The sequence below is a fragment of the Chiloscyllium plagiosum genome, chromosome 28 (genome assembly GCF_004010195.1).
Source record: "Chiloscyllium plagiosum isolate BGI_BamShark_2017 chromosome 28, ASM401019v2, whole genome shotgun sequence".
NCBI lineage: Eukaryota > Metazoa > Chordata > Chondrichthyes > Orectolobiformes > Hemiscylliidae > Chiloscyllium > Chiloscyllium plagiosum.
This window is the reverse complement of record NC_057737.1, coordinates 35,322,906-35,340,450: the sequence shown is the minus strand read 5'-3', so window position 1 is coordinate 35,340,450 and position 17,545 is coordinate 35,322,906. Positions and strand designations below refer to the sequence as shown.

The 17,545-nt window shown below is 42.5% G+C and overlaps 1 protein-coding gene across 2 annotated transcripts in view; it reads right to left on the bottom strand.

Annotated features, from left to right (window-relative positions):
- limk1a (LIM domain kinase 1a) overlaps positions 1-17,545 on the bottom strand; it is a 67,771-nt gene that overhangs the window by 32,579 nt on the left and 17,647 nt on the right. Inside the window, exons 1-4 of one of the 2 annotated variants that reach the window (XM_043718682.1) lie at positions 15,477-15,605; positions 9,113-9,251; positions 8,250-8,359; positions 6,786-6,992 (exon numbers count right to left, since the gene is read on the bottom strand). In XM_043718682.1, coding sequence (XP_043574617.1) covers positions 6,786-6,992; positions 8,250-8,359; positions 9,113-9,251; positions 15,477-15,523 — 503 coding nt within the window. In that variant the 5' untranslated portion in view covers positions 15,524-15,605. Of the gene's footprint in view, positions 1-6,785; positions 6,993-8,249; positions 8,360-9,112; positions 9,252-15,476; positions 15,606-17,545 lie in introns of those variants that run through there. The other variant, XM_043718681.1, reaches the window with a different exon arrangement.

The window sequence follows — 17,545 nt, the reverse complement described above, 5'->3', positions numbered from 1 at the left end:
CTGTTCAGCAACACTCCCAGGGCCTTACCATTTGCTTTTCCAAAATGCAGCAGCTCACATTTATCTACATTAAACGCCGTCTGCCACTCCTCAGCCCTTTGGCCCATCTGATCAAGATCCCGTTGTAATCTGAGGTAACCCTCTTCATTGTCCACTACACTTCCAGTGGCATCTACCATCCTGCTTAGGTAACTATAGTCGATATTTGGTAGAAAGGCTCCCACTGTCCAATGCAGTGTTGTGAAGAGGAACCAGAAGATAGGCAAGGGACTTCAAGGAGTTAAGTTTGCAGGCTTTGTTGAGCCTACTGACCATTACAAATACCTGTTCATTGCCATTGAACTGTAGAACAATTACAGCACATAAAGAGACCAATCAGACAATCTGCCTCCGAATAAACTGGCCGCTCATTCCAATCCCACTTTTCAGCATTTGGTCCATAGGCCTCAGCACTTCACAGGCAGACCCAGGTTCATTTTAAGTGAGGAATGATTTCTGCCTCAACCACCAAACTGGCCAGTGAAGTCTACACTCCCTCCACCCTCGGGGTAGAGAAGATATTTGGTAAAATGGTTGGAGGGGACGCAAGCAATCACTTGAAATCTAAGCTCCCTGAAATCAACTTCTCCATCGGGGAGACAGATCTTCCCTAACTATTTTATCCAAGCCCCTCATTAAGGCCTATCCAATCTTTCCATATCATTACAATTTTACAGCACTGAAAACATCAATGCGAATATCCTCTGTAATCCTCCTTTAATGTGGTAACTAGAACAAAACCCCAGCTATGATTGAACTCAATATCTTATACAGTTCCAACATTACAACCCAGCTGTTATATTCAAGGCCATTGAAGGAAAGCACCCCAAGGCCTTCTTTACAAATGTTGTCCAACTATTATGTCATCTTCAGGGCCCTGTGGTTTTGTGCTCCTTGTTGCATTTCCTCTACCTTTCCCTATTGCTGAACTCCTACAGTGTGGAAGCAGTCCATTCAACCCATTAATCCACACTGGCCCTCTGAAGAGTCCATTCACCCAATGCACCTCTGTAATCATGCATTCCCACAACTAATTCACCTAACTTACACATCCCTGGACATTGGACAATTTAGCACAGACAGTCCATCTAACACGCAAATCTTTGGACTGTGGGATGAAACTGAGAGATATGGGGAGAATGGGCAAACTCCACACAGACAGTCACCCGAGGGTGAAATCGAACCTAGGACCCTGGCGCTGAGTGGTAGCAGTGCTAACCACTGAGCCACTGTGTCACCACTACACGCTCCTGTTTATTCTCATTTCCTGCCTCCACTGATCTACTCACATCAGAACTTTTTATTTACATCAGATTGCCTGTGAAGTTGGAAGATTATTTTCTGATATCAATTTACCACTGTCTTAATAAATAGTCAAGGACTTCACTTCCACTGTTTGAAGAAGAGTTCCAGAGACTCACGATCCAGACATAAAAAAGTTTCATCTCTCATTAATGGACAACCCTTTATTTTTAAAATCAGTGACCCCCAGTTCTAGATTCTACTACAGGAGGAGACATTCTTCCAACATCTGCTGTGACAAAGCCCCTCTGAACCGTGTACATTTCAATCTTACTCTTTAAACTCCAGACAGCCTAGCCTCTCCAACATTTCTTCATAAAAGAACTCCTTCATTCTGGTATTAGTCTGGTAACCCTTCCCTGAAACGTCTCAAATGCATTTCTATCCTTCCCGCCTCAGGCGACTTAAAGTGTGGAGTTTGCACGTTCTCCCCGTGTCTGCGTGGGTTTCCTCCGAATGCTCCGGTTTCCTCCCAAAGTCCAAAGATGTGCAGGTCAGGTGAATTGGCCATGCTAAATTGCCCGTAGTGTTGGTAAGGGGTAAATGTAGGGGTATGGGTGGGTTGCGCTTCGGCGGGTCGGTGTGGACTTGTTGGACCGAAGGGCCTGTTTCCACACCGTAAAGTAATCTAATCTAAACATTTTGCACAGTACTCCAGGCACACAGTCTCAACTGTGTCCAGTCCATCTAAAGCATAACCTCCCTACTTTTATATTCAATTATTCCCCTCACAATAAGCAATAACATTATTTTAGTTTTTCTAATTACTTGCTGTACCTGTAGACTAATCTTGTGATTCGTGTACTTGGGCTCTCAGATTGCTCTGCATTTCAGCACTCTAAAATCTCTCACCATTTAGATAGTGCACTTCTTTGTTTAATTCTGCCTGCAGAAAAATTGACAGTTTCACATTTTAATCACACTATATTCCATTTGAAAGATCTGCGTCCACTCACTTAACCTGTCTTCCTCACAACTTCCTTTCCTATGTATTTTTGTATCTTCCATCCCTTCAGAGTCATTTACATGAATGCTTATTCAGTTTCCTATTAGCCAGCCACTTTTCTATCCATATCAGCATGTTAATTTCTACATCATGCAGCTTTATTTTCCTACAATAACTTTGTTGCAACACCTTATCAAATGCCTTCTGGAAATCCAAGTACGGTACATCCACAGATTCCCCTATCCATAGCACATGCTGCTTCCTCAAAAGAACTCCAAATAAATTGGTTAAACCTGACTTCTCCTTCACAAACAGTGCTGAATCTGCCTGGTTACCGTGAATGTTTTCAAGTGCTCCACAATAATACCTTTAATTATAGCTACCAACATTCTTCCTGTGACAGAGGAGTGAACTGGCCTGTAGTTTCCTGCTTTCTCTCTCTCTCACTCGGTGTCTCTGTCCTTTTTAGGATAAAGGAGTTACATTTCCTATTTACATTCAAACTGGAACCTTCCCCAAATCTAGAAGATTTAAAAAAAAATTACAAATCAATGCCACAAATATCTCAGTAGCCACTTCTTCTAAAAGACGCCTGGTGAAGTCCATCAATATCCTGTGCAGCTCCAACGATTTTCTTCTGATATTTCTTCCCCTCCATTTGATTTACAGCACATTCTGGGCCGTTCCTTGTAACCTCTATAGAAGGGACCAGTGCAAAATACATGTTCAATTCACTGTCCTTTGCTTATTTTACAAGGAGTCCCCCTTGTCCTCACAAACCATCCCACCAGCATCTACATCCAAAGGATCATTAGCCACCGTTTACGCCATCTCCAGTGAGATGCCACCATCAGACATATTCCCCTCTCCTTCTTTATGAGCTGTCTATTTGGACCTCTCACCCCCACCCCACTTTTCCCTGCAACCACAGAAGGTGTAACACCTGTCTATTTACTTCCTCCTTTCTCACTATCCAAGGGCCTCAGACACAGCTTCCAGGTGAAGCAGTGCTCACAAATGTAGTCTCCTCTATATTTGGGAGACAAAGTATAGACTGAGTGACTGCTTTGGAGAACGCTACATTCTGTCCACAAACACGACCCAGAGCTTCCAGCTGCCCGTCACTTCAATACACCGATGGTCCCCTGTACAACATCTATGTCTCAGGCTTGCTGCAGTGTTCCAGCGAAACTCAGCAACACATTTTCTGCTTGGGAACTCTACACCCTTCTGGACTCGATATAGTGTTCAACAATTTTAGAACTTGAGCACCTTCACTCATGTCATCCCCCACCTCCACACACCAGGCCTTGTTATCACATGGACGGCTATCACACCCCCATTGTTGGTAACTAATGGTCCCCCTTAGCAGCTAATCATTTTCCCAGGCTGACCTTTACTCACACTCTTATATTTCCACTGCTCCATTTCTTTGAGCTCTATCTCCACCGAACATTTACTCTAGGCCCTGCCCCCTCCCCATCTTCTGCATAAATACCAACACTTTTCTGAGCTACCATCATTTCGAAGGGTCACCGGACCCGAAGGGTTAACTTTACTTTCTCTCCGCAGATGCTGCCAGATCTGCTCAGCTTTTCCAGTAATTTCTTTTTTTTTGTTTCAGATTTCAGCATTTTTTTCCTCAGGTTTTTCTTTATTTTCCATTACTGTCTACTTTCTTTTCTATATTTGCTCAAGGAACATGGGCATCACTGGCTGGCCTGCATTTTTTTTTGCCTGACCCTAGTTGCCCTGAAGGTGGTGTGGATAAGCTGCCAACACGAGAGGACCAACACTCACTTTGTTAACACTTTTCCTTTTCAAAAATCCACAGAAAGTCTTGCTGTTTTTATATTTCATTACTTTTCTCTCGCTATCTATCTTTGCCCCTCCTAGTTAATCTTTTAGACAATCTTTAGTGATTTTTAGAATGTAAAATCTGACCTGGCTGGAGACAGGATTCAATTAGCAACTAATTTAAAGAAAATTTCAACAATTAACTGTGCAATAGTCTCAAGATGTAGTTAGGTCACTTAGTCATGAGGAAGATTAAACAATGATTTTTAGCAGTGATGTTAGTTTGCATCAAAATGCTTGCCAGCTGGGATTGAGAGCACCGACCTCCAATGATTAATCCCTATGGGAAATCTGCAAACTCAGTAAGCAATTAAAAAACAGATAAACAAGTATCAGGATGCATGAAACAAACATTACAATTTGATTGCTAACCCTCCTAATCCACATCTTTTGCATATTAAACAAACAACAAGAGTGGTGGGGTATATTTCTGTCACCACCTCCAGAAATTCCAAAGACTGCACTTGCCCTTCACTCGTGCCAAACACCATTGAGGATGTGTATGAAATCCCATCATTACAACAATCCCTACAGTAGCCAGACAAAGGACCATAGCCACATTCAGCCTCACCCAGAACCAGCAACACTGCCAAACATTCTCCAATGTCCAGACGTTTGACATTATTCAAAACAAACACTTGAATATGTTCCCAATTTGTTAACAAAAATTAATGGCGTTTTATTTGAGAAAAACTTTATCCAATCTGAACTTTATACAAGCTGTTAATCCTGTCAAATAACTCAGAAGGCTGCTACTTTGAACTCTTGTAGTGCCTCCACTGTCTGCTCTGTATTTGAAACTACTCAGACCTGGTAGGGCTAGTATTCACTTCACAAATGCAAGGTTCCTCAGTGACAAGTGACCATTGGAGTCTCAGTCCTGTTGGATGAAGCCATTAGGAGTGAAATGTTCCAGCTAATATCAGGTTCAAGGCAGGCTCTCTCTAAATCAGTCAATAATAAAGCAATGCCTGGAGCCCATCAACAGATCAGAAACTGCAGGACAACTACATTCAACACCTCTGGCTCAGCAAGGCAGAGATCTGTTAAGGTCTATTGATGGACCACTGTCCAGCCACTCCAACTAGTAGTGGATGCATGGCATTGAGAAAGGATGGCATTAGGCTCAATAGTGACGCCCTACATGAACCAATATCCTCACTAAATCCCTACAGTGTGGAAGCAAGTCATTCGGCCCAGAGTCCACACCAACCCCTTGAACAGCATCCCACGCAGACTCACCCCATCTCCATAATCCTGCATTTCCCATGGCTAACCCACCAAGCCTATACATCCATGGACACGACAGGCAATGTAGCATAGCCAATCCACCCAACCTGCACATCTTTAGGAAGAAAGCAGAGCACTTGGAGGAAACCCATGCAGCAACCCACGTGCATATTCCACACAGACAGTCGCCAGAGGCTGGAATTGAATCCGGGTCCCTGGTGCTGTGAGGCAACAGTGCTAACAACTGAGCCACCGTCATCTGTTCACTGCTTGGGCCAACATCTATTAGCATTCATTGGTCCGGAGTTACACAGTTAAAGTGGGGCAGGGATCATATCCCAATATAAAACCAGCATGGAAACAGGCTGAAGCCGAATGACCTGCTCTACCTCCAATAAAGGAGGGGATATCACTAACTGTAGAATGGCTGTGAACTGTCAAGATGGCCCTCATCCATCACAAGGCACACAGTAAAAAAAAAAAGGCAAGGCATTTGTCAAAGATTAGATTACCTACAGTGTGGAAACAGGCCCTTCGGCCCAACAAGTCCACACCGACCCTCCGAGGTGAAACCCACCCCCCTATATTTACCCCTGACTAATCCACCTAACACTACGGGCAATTTAGCATGGCCAATTCACCTAACCTGCACATCTTTGGACTGTGGGAGGAAACCGGAGCACCCGGAGGAAACCCACGCAGAGACAGGGAGAATGTGCAAACTCCACACAGACAGTTGCCTGAGGTGGGAATTGAACCCGGGTCTCTGGCACTGTGAGGCAGCAGTGCTAACTACTGAGCCACCGTTATATCAGAGTTAAAAAAAGTCACACAGCACCAGGTTATAGTCCAACAGGTTTATTTGGAAGCACTAGCTTTCAGAGTGCTGCTCCTTCATCAAGTAGCTGTGCAGCAGGATCATAAGACATAGAATGTATAGCAAAAGATCACTGTGTCATGCAATTGAAATGATATATTGAACAAACCTAGATTGCTGTTAAAGTCTTTCAGCTTTTAGAATGGGTTGCTGGTTTCAGTTTTTTAACATGTAAACCCCAGAACTTTTAAGTCACTTTCTCGAGATAACTTAAGGTTTTATTAAAAAGGATGACATCTCAGCTCAGGCAATGTATTAAAGGTGTGAGGTTAGAGTGTGTCTGTATGGTAATCTTGAGTCAGACTGGTTCTATTTCCAAAGTGAGAACTTATAAAATGTTATATGGATTGACTGCCTGCAAGTTGTGTGCTTTTTGAACAAAAGTAGAATGTATGTGCAAATATAAAATCATCGAGAGAGAGCGCGAGAGACCTGTTGGACTATAACCCGGTGCTGTGAGATTTTCAACTTTGCCCACCTCAGTCCAACACCGGCTCCTCCACATCATATTGCATCGTGACAATTTTCACTTACTCTTTGACCCGTACGGTGTGCACATACTCTGAAGAGGAACTTCTGGGACTGCAGGGCTGATCGATAGACACAGAGAAGCCTCGCTTTCCCTCAGTGGAGGCTGGGATTGAAACCAATGTCACAGTGTGTGGGATCGGAGGGCAGGGAGAGTCTGGGAGGATTTGTTCAATTACAGGCGTAACTACCGTCTGGTAATAGCAGCAACCACTGCAGGAGAGACAAACAACAAGGTGAATGTAAAACAGCGATCTCGATAGTTACCAAACCAAGAGCAAAAGATTACAAGTCGTGTCTGAGACACAGCTAATATAGCTTCTTGATTGAACGGCCTAATTTGCAGCAGTCTATGTTCAGTACTTGATCTATGCTGAGACACCAATCTAGTCAGGAAGAGGGGGAGGGAAATTAAAAATTAGCATTATTGCTCCACACTGCTAATCAATGATCTCAGCACCCTGGGCAAAGAGTATTAGGGAAGGAGGGGATCAGAACAGTTATGATGTCTTCTGTGTTTGATTAGCAAGAGGGCAGGATGAAGAAAATTGGCACAGCTCCAACTATTTGTTTAAATCAAATCAAAGAACTTGTTAATGATGGCCGAAGGACCACATACTATCCCACAGCTGTTTCTCACACCAATCCACTCAAAATAATCAAACTGTAAGACAGTGAATCTTTAGAACAGGGCTTCCCAAAGTGGAGGTCACAACACCACGTGGGGTTGCAAGCTGAAATTTTCGTGTCTCTAGCCCCAAGACAACAATGGCTTCGGTGAAGCTCCAAGTTTTAACACCCATGCTTCCCCACTAACAGGCCCAGCCCAGCACAGTGTCCTTGCACACTGTTCTTGCTGAGGAGTCCCAACAATTTTCAAACCTTGAAACTCAATCACAGTGAGGGAAATACAAGTTTAGGAAGCACGTATTTTGAAGAATGGTCAATACCACAGAGTAAAGATCTTTAAAAGGTGATGGATCGAAGGCCTGGAATAAATCACATAAACAGAGACATGGCTAACACAATCCAGTATACAGAACAACCTCGGTGATCCGAACGTCAATTATTTGAGTTTCAGATTATCCAAACAAGATCTCAAGGTCCCATAAAAATGTTACCTGTCTCGTTCGGATAATCGACGTTGTTCTGTATATATATAGGAACCACACAATTCCACGTTTTAGCCCATTAGAGAAGTGTTCAATACCTCAGCAATTATTTAATAATTGGACAGCCAAATGCTGGTACTGCACAGGTGGCCATCCTCTAACACTGAAAATCCAGAGGAGACTGTTTTTAATGCTTCTTTGGTGTCAAACAGAATACTGCTCTAACTATTACAGTCAAACGGAACCTTCTTATAATCATAAAATTCAAAAGCATTTACCCCCATTATCATAAAAAAAAGCAAACATAACAGACAGAGTTTCAGGTATAAAGTGTCCGACCACCAAATCCTGTACTTACCAGTAGAGTTTGGAGCGTTCTACCAATGCATACGTGTCTCCATCTCCAATAAATACACCACACTTCAGGCATACAAAGCATTCAGGGTGGTACTTGTGTTCTCCAGCCACCTGGAAGATAAATCAGCAAAGACATGCAGTGCAAACAGATACAGGCAGCAGACATATAGCACTGTCGAGGGTGATGAGCGGCTCATGACACTGATGTTGCTGATGGGGCAGAAGGTACACATCTTCCTGTCACAGCTGCCAATTATAAACAGGTTGCAGACGCTGGGTTCATTCTACCAATCCCAAAGGCCCATGATCTCAACTAGCATTTTATTTTAATTTTCCACTCATCCCCCACTTTGGGCCGAATTCCACACAGTTCTTCACCTTTTCCTCAAACCTAACCTATCCTGGCATCCTCCTTTTTTTAGGAATTGGTTCCTTGATCCTGTGTTCTTGGAATTCAATTTCTTCAACATTTTAAGAGGATTTCACATAATCCTTTGCCCCAAGCTCACTCACTCACTTAGCTGGACCTGGGTGGTTGTAGATACTTTCTGCAGAGTGAAGACACTGGGCACTCCACACCCCAACCCCACATTAAAAAAAACTTATTTCAGTCGGCTTTACAACCTCACAGCAGTACACATTCATGTTCTTGTGAATAGTTCCAAGGTGGCTGCACAAATTCCATTAAATCTGTCAATGCACAAACCTTAAATTCATATGAGATGGCCTTATTTTAGGAAATCTGGAGACTGATTTGTAAGAGGACTGCAAAAAGGATCAGATTGGATAATGTGTAGAGCCTTTCAATTTCAAGAGAACACATACAACCAATTGGTGCTGCTCAGTCTCAGCATGAACACTTACCATGATCAACCCTTTGGTGATACGCTCACAGCAGCCATGGCACAGCTCCCCAAATCGGGTCCAGTAATCCTTCTTACAGTACAGCCGGCCTTCCTTCTCATAATACCAGTGAGAGAGTGAGACGTTACACTCACAGCATCTATACAGGTGGAAAAAAAAACAGGGAATATAATCACAAAGTCATTATAGCAGAGGGGAAGGCCTACTAACCATCCCATCTGTACTGTACACCACCACTCACTTCACATCCCTGCAAATTCCTCCTCACTCAGATTTTTAGAATAGAATTTTTCTTTGAAAATGGGAACAAACTTTAAGCAGAGGAGGGCACTGCTGCAGATGGAATGGGTATAAACAAGACCCAAGTCATTTGCAAAAGGACTGCAGGTTAGCGGGCAGAGCCTCTGCAGTCCTGCCCTCCAGCTCATGAGCTCAATACCAGCCACCTACTCCCAGGCTAAAATCGGATCTGCCGATTACAGACCCACTTTCGGACAAACAAATAAAAAGCACCTCGCACTGAACAGCGACTCGCTTGAATCCACACTGCGTTGCATGGTGGAGGCACTCGCCCACTGCTTAGTCTTTGTCATGTATTGCCCACATCGGATGGGGGGGGGGGGGGGGGTAAGAGCCAAACTGTTGTGAACAGCTCAAAAAAGATCTCAAGCACCAAAGAAAGAACTGACACTAGTACCCATCTCTGCGCATCCCTCCAAAAGCTACAAATCTGGCCAGACAGACATTCTAGCACATACTGTGATCCAAGTCAGAGTGACGAAATCAGGAAAAGTTACTGATGTGAAAGGAATGCATTTGCAAACATTGTTCCATGGGAAAAGGGAGGGTGGACAAGTCCCAGAAGCAGTTAACAGCTAATTATTAAACTGGGAACAGTTGATGACAGACTGACGTGGAAGTTTGAACTGGATACAGGTTTTTTTTTTTAAAATGAAGATTATCCAGAATTTTCAGATTGAAATCAGATGCCAAACTTTTTTTTAAGAAAACAAACTCTTTTCCAAGTTTACCTCCAGTTCCATGACACTGGACACAGTAATCAGAGCCAAGAATTTTTATTGTTAACACAGACGGTGACACCCCCTGCCCCCTTCAATCTAACCTTGCCCCTCCTGTCTGCTAGCACAGACTACAGCTGCAGTTTGTACAAAGATCCCACGCAGGGAGCAGTAGAGGGTCTGGATTAGCACAGGGAGATTCAGGCAATGGAAACAGCAAGGCTCAGGTTTGCACCGTGGCAGCATCTATTCTTCTACCTCTCACACGACAGACAGCCCTAACGTCACGTTAAAGGGAGCAATGTTATTCAGGGCTAAATTCGTACAGGCTTCAGAAGTGGGAGTTCCAGGGAGGGGAAACAAAAGGTGGAACAAAGCTCAGCTCTGACCCCTGACCGCTAGGCCAATTGCCATCTTTGAGGTCAATACAGAAATTACCCTTTCCCTCCTGTCTGCAGTCAGCAGCACTTGCTGGCCAACTATGTAAGCACCCAGAGTTACTGAAAATCATTCTGAAAGGGGAACTGATAGGGAGCAGTCAATCCTTTCTGGCTACATGCACATTAGAGGAGAGCTATTTATTTTTTTAAAGAAATGAATAAAAATTAAGAATAATCCAAGTAATTACACATTTCTCAACCCAATCTGTCAGCATGAACAAATTACAGGAAGAAATTTGATGTACAGTATAAATCACTTGGATTAAACAGGATCAGACTGCCTGGATTTGTTATGGAAAGGTCATGTCTGATTAGTTTCACTAAAGTCTTGTGAGGTACCAGGAGGGTTGATGAGGTTTGTGAATTTGATGTGGCCAACTTTGTTTTTTTGGTTAACATGGTCCAAATATGGCAGGCTGGTCTAAACAGGGAGATCCCCAGGGAATCTAAAGCAGAGTGGCTTACTGGATAAAAACTGGCTTAATGACAGGAATCAAAGGGTAAATGTCAAGAGTTATTTGTGCGACTGGAAAACTGTTTTCGGTGAGATTCTGCACAACTCTTTTTGCCCTGTGCTTTCTGTAATATGGACAATTGCTTCGTAATACAGAACTGGACTGTTACTGGGAGGGAGGAAAAGAAAAGAGAAATGTTTTTGAAGTTTTTCATCCTGCTCTCATTGGGATATACGAATGCCAAGTTTCAAAGGGAACAACAATTCATACTGCCTGAGGAAAAGAAAATCTGATTGGTTGGCAGGTGGATGCTGATTGGCCAAGATATTGCAAAGAGGAATGTACCAGAAAGCAGCTGGCCTTTAAAAGGTTTTATTTAATTGAAAAGGATACAATGTACTGAGATGTTATTTGCAGAAGGCAGGGCCTACATTCCCCTTTGTTTTCTTTCATACTGCATGGACCTCAGAGCCATGATGGCATTGATTTCTAATATGTAGGAGGCACCGCATCAGCTAACTGACCGGTGTGTGTTGGGTCTCCAAGTGAGGGTGTGGCTGCTCCTCTTAAAAGGCCCTACATCAGAATATATGTAGTTACATTGTAAGTTTGACTAATAAGACTGATTGGGTTGTTAGTGCAGCCCTTAGCACACATAGGAGTGTTCAGCAAGTGCTATCCAATCATAAAGTCATATCTAATGCTGATCATCATGTTCTGAATTTTGCAAGCACAAATTTTGAATTTTAAAAATACAAGTACCTCTAAGTTAGAATTGAATGTCAAGGAGCATGGCGAAGCAGCTTAAATCAGGACACACAGTGTGTACCATCTACAAGATGCACTGCTTCAACTCACCAAGATCCTTTGGTCAGCACCTTTCAATCTCAAGCTTGGAGGAACAGAGCAGCAGTTATATGGGAATATCATTACCTGCAGGCTCTCCTCCAAACCACTCTTTCCTAACTTGGGTATACATGGATACGTCTTCACTGTCATTGAGTCAAAGTCCTGGAATTACGATGCTAACAGCACTTCAAATGTACTTGCACCAGACAAAACATAAGATGCTGCCTTTTTGAATGACTGTCATCTTCAAGGCAGTTAAGAATGAGCAACAAACATTCGAGATCCTGTCACACTAACTTTTTTTTAAAAAAAGAAAAATAAGTGACAGGATAACAAGTCAATAGACAGCAACTGATTCCAAATTAAAGACAGAAACAGAAAATAATTGGCTAAAAACCGAAGAACCCCACTCACTGAAGCTGCAGCTTTTGTACAATCTAAACCCAACGGAGTTGATATGCTGAAGAAACATGAATGCTCATATTGAAAAAAAAAGCCTCAACTCAGCTCTGTATATAGTGTATTTTAAAAGACATACAAGTCAAAACCAAACTTTAACTCGTCAAAATTGTTAATATCTAAATCCAAGTGGCATTCAGAAGACCAGACCGGACTATGAGGCCAACTAGACAAAAGCAGATGCTGGAAATTAGAGTCAAGATGAGAGTGGTGCTGGAAAAGCACAGCAGGTCAGGCTGCATCCGAGGGGCAGGAAAATTGACATTTCAGGCAAAAGCCCTTCTTCAGGAATGAGCCCAACTACCTGACTGGACTGTATGGTTCTACACAGATTCTTTTGAGATTTAAGAAAGTTTATTTTGAGAAACAGTGCACAGCAAGTTTGAGAACATACTAGCTATGAAGCAGTTTATGATGCTGCTACACAATCATGCATCACAAAACAGCCTATACACCTGGAGAGGCAGAGCACACAGGCCTCAGGACTGACATGTCGTCTTGGACAAAAACGCAATACAAGCTCTCAGACCAGAAACTGGGCTGGACAAGCCTTCTCAAAGAGAGTAGATAGTGTGGGGCCTCCCTTAAAAAGACTTAAAAAGAGTGCAAGACAGAGATGCTCCAAATAAGCCTCTGTGGACCATTTCATTTGTGAGGTGTTTTTTGTGGTATTAAAGACTAAAGTTGATAAGATCTTCCACCAATCACAGTGTGCAACTCCAGTTTATTTTTAAAAAAAGACTGCATCAAGAGATGTACTAATGCAATGAGTGTGAGTGATAGCATTACACTAAAACACTGCATTATAGTTCAACTGAATATCAAAAAGACCCAAAGCACTGGCTGAACGAGGAAACAGAAACTGAGCCAAAATAAATATGACAGAAGGACACAGGGAGGGAAAACAGGATCATAATGCTGGAAGAGGCAGAAACATTTAGGGAAGCCATGGGTCCTGGGCCCAAGTAGCTAAAGCTGGAGGAGTGTACACACAAGGTGAAACCTGGGGAGTGGCTAGTGCAAGGAAGTTAACTTAAGGCTAGATGAAGCTAGAGACTCAATCATAAGGATGAAGTTTTAAGTCTGATCATATGGTTATATGAGGTGGAATGCAGGTTAACAAAGCACGATCCACTTATGGAGTTATGGACTGCAGAGATTCATACATATTGGGTAGGATGTGCAGGAAAGCATTGGAGGTGACAGAAGGCACGACTTTAGAGTGTAACTGCAGATGGCATAAATGAGGCTGATGTGGTAGAGATGGAATTAGTGATGGTTGAGACAGAGCGTACAGGTTCCAAAGTGGAGTTTGCCAAGGTTACAAACAACCTGAGTATGCCAAAGTCAGCAATAGCATAGGTGCTGTTGGTAACACAAGGTCTAGATTTTCTTTTCTTTTAAAAAAAACAGTAATGAAGATGGTTTCAGTCCAGAACTCACTTCGATATTGTAAGGGAAGATATTTTTCTTCCAACTACTGTAATGTATATTGACACAAAAATATATCAAAAATCACATTTCTAAAAGTTATTGCCTACACCAAGCAAACAAGATCCATACATTGGATCACTGCCCATTGTGGAGATAACTATACACAATGCTTCACTGATACAGAACCATCAAACTTCATAAGATTTCTCAAGGCCCTGAATAAATGAACTAAAAATAAAATCTGATTCATTAACCAAAACAAAATTGAGGTAACTCTAAAGGGATTATGCCCAAAATGTCGATTCTCCTGCTCCTCGGATGCTGCCTGACCTGCTGTGCTTTTCTGGCGCTACACTTTTCAACTCTGATCGCCAGCACCTGCAGTCCTCACATTCTCCTAGTAACTGTCTTTTAACCAATGAGAATTTTCTCCAAGAAAAGATCACTTTTGGCTTGTGACATTCTGAGGGAACTAGGATGAGGAGTCCAACTTCCACTTCTCCATCTTGAAAACCCCCTGAACTTCCCTTCCACCCACTCACACCAACATTTTCACATGACACTAGGATTAGGAGTGTCAGGACTGGGACACTGGCCGATTCTCCTCTCCTACCTGCCAGCAGACACCAAAACAGGGAGACACATGAGAGGCATGGATACGGTGAATAACAAAGTTATTTTGCCCAGGGATTGGGGGGCTGGGGGGAGCTAGAGGACACCGGTTTAAGGCGAGGGGGAAAGATTTAAAACGGACCACATTTTCACACAGTATGACTATGATTGTATGAGTCTTCCACTGAAGCTTGACTCATTTAAAGTCATTTTTATTTTTGATTTAAGCCTTCAGATGAAGTTTCTGGCCCTTTAACAATAGCCTAGCTACCATAAAGTAATAGAGCAAGTATGGGGTATTGAACTGTTGGGCACAGATCAGTCACTGGTGGCAATGAAGAACTTGAGCATCATGCACCATTGAAACATTTCCTCGAGTGCAGTTCTCAGAGAATTCTGGTGCCAATGTATTTGAAATAATTTAATCACTACCTTGGCTGGACAACTGCTGACAATGGCTCAGAGCCTCCAAGTGCAGCCAATGTCTCAGCCCCTGTTACACAATTTCTCTAAAAAGGTAAAGTACAACAACAGTACACATCAAATAGGAAAAGACGAGATGGAAATGGGATACCCTCGGGAGAACAATTGAAGTAACAGAAGTGACCTCTACCAAGAGGTGATGGGTTGGAATTGGGTCCAAGTCTGTGACATTTGCCATTCAGTATATCTTTCATTCATTCACAGGACATGGACATCACTGGCAAAGCCAGCATTTACTGACCATTCCTAATAGCCCTTTAAGCAAATCACCGACCAAACAAGTGAGCTAGAAACCAGCACATTTGACAGGGTGGTTAACAATTACATTGCTGTTGTTCTGGGGTCATAGACAGGCCAGACTGGGTTATGTTGACATTTCCTTCTTCAACAGCATTAGTGAATCAAATGGGATTTTTACGACTATGATAATTTCATGATCATCATTAAGAGACATGTTCTTCAGATTTATGTAATTAAATTTAAATTCCCACAGCTGCTGTGATATGTCAGGAACGGTCACGACTAGCCCAGAAACTGCTGTGCCATATCCCAAGTACACCATCACTAGTTTTCCGATATGAGAGAGTGTAACACTAGGAGCTCAACTACTCACCTAATTCCATAATTTGAGGCTTGGACTCTGTAACATCGTGTCAGCATTTTCTTTCACTGTAGGTCATGCCACTCCAAGTCCCTGTTTTCAACCTTGGAGCGATTTCGAAAACTCTATACTAACAGCTCCACAGCAATAGAAATCCTGAAATAGTCACGGCTTGCGGACTCTACACTCTGCTTTGACACCACATCTCCAAAATTAGCAGTTTCGATCCTCACCAGAATTGATCATGTCTGAAAAAGCAAGCCCACTTCCTCTTGCAACCCACAATGCACAGACAGAGGCTGAGGAACCAATAGTTAAGCTCCATTTCCTTTAACCAAACGGCTCAGAAAAATCAGCTGCATTTCTGTGACTATTTATCTTATGACATCAAGGGGGAACCAATTTGGAGAAGTTAGTAACCTGAACATGAACTTGATGCACAAGAATAATGTAATTTCATATTCAAATTGAAATCTTTTACAACCTCACCTGACCCCTTCCTGCATGGCGCTCACTTGTGCTTCCCCTGTCCTCGACTCTAATGCAGCTTACTCCTATCAAATCCACTCACTGCAGGTGTTGAATTTGGCCATACCTTGGCCACATGTAGCCTTTTAAGGTCTAGCACTTGAAGCTCAGGCAGTTCAGTTCTTTGTGCCCTTGTATCTTCTATTTGCTAAGTAGCCTAAGATGGTTAACCTGCTAAAGAATTGGAAGACCATCTTGGACACTGCTGAGAGCAATAGGGTGAGAGATTTGGGTGGGTGGGGAGCTGTGGAATCATGGGAATCAGGAATTACCATAAAAGTGTTTCTTCTCCCATTTTCTTGGAATTTTTTTTAAAAAGTAGTGACAAGGGAAAATGGCTGCTTAATTGTACAAGGTAATTAGAGAAGGAAGTTGCAATGAAATCTCCTAGAATACATTCTAGAGTTGTCTACCTCAGCCAACCCTGTTTGAATCTGACCGCTAGGATCCTCAGTGCTGCTGTTTCATTAACAAACCCCCAAGTCATAAAACCAAGATTAGGCAGCATCAGAAAGCTGATGGTAAAGTTATAACAACCTCAATCTACACACACAGTTTGGATGAAGACATTGACAGACTGACTTTATTCATTCTCCCCACGAATGATCAATGAGCAGTATCATCTGGCTTCTCCATCTTCCAAGGTCTCCTACTAACTAGTGAAAAATCACATTCTTTTATACATCAAGTTTGTCTACATCTAAGAGAAAAACATTGTTGAATTATTTTATTAACAATTTGCCTAATCTTGATTGTTTACTGTAAATATTTTCCAAGAAAGGCTTCTTGAATTTGTTAGTGACTTTATGAAGAGCTCATCTTCCTTATCAACAGTGAATTGGTCCAAGATTTCTTACCCTAGTCACAAGTGTTAAATTTGAAATCACTCAGTCACAATTCCTTTGCTGAATCATTCCACACTCAACCAAGTCAAGCTTAAGCAATCCAGGAAAGAAAATCAGAAGCCTACTTTAACTCCTGTGTAACTACTAACCCTGACTCACTACTGCCAGATTTGCCCGAAGCAATTGTACTACCAAGCACTATACCCCGTTCAATTCAAAGACAGAACTGATCAAAAGGAAAGTATTATTTTCTTTTTGCCCTATCAATTTGCAAATGGAGTGATGCTAATTGGAAACTCTGCACTGGTGTCAAACAGCATGAGGCAAACACTGAGCCCACAAGATTCCAACTTCAATCACTTCCAGTCATGTACAATGAGGGCACCAGGATGTTTGCGTGCCAACACATAGCAGGTTATGGTGAACAAAACATCCTTTCAATTCAATTCTGAAATGGGAAGCTTTCAAAAATGAGATAACAAGAGCCTAGAGACAGTATATTCCTGTTAGGGTGAAAGGCAAGGCTGGTAGGTGTAGGGAATGCTGGATGACTAGAAAAACTTGAGGTTTTGGTCAAGAATAAGAAGGAAGCATATGTCAGGTATAGACTGCAGGGATCAAATGAATTCTTAGAGTATAAATGCAGGAGGACTATACTTAAGAGGGAAATCAATAGGGCAAAAAGGGCACATGAGATAGCTTTTGCAA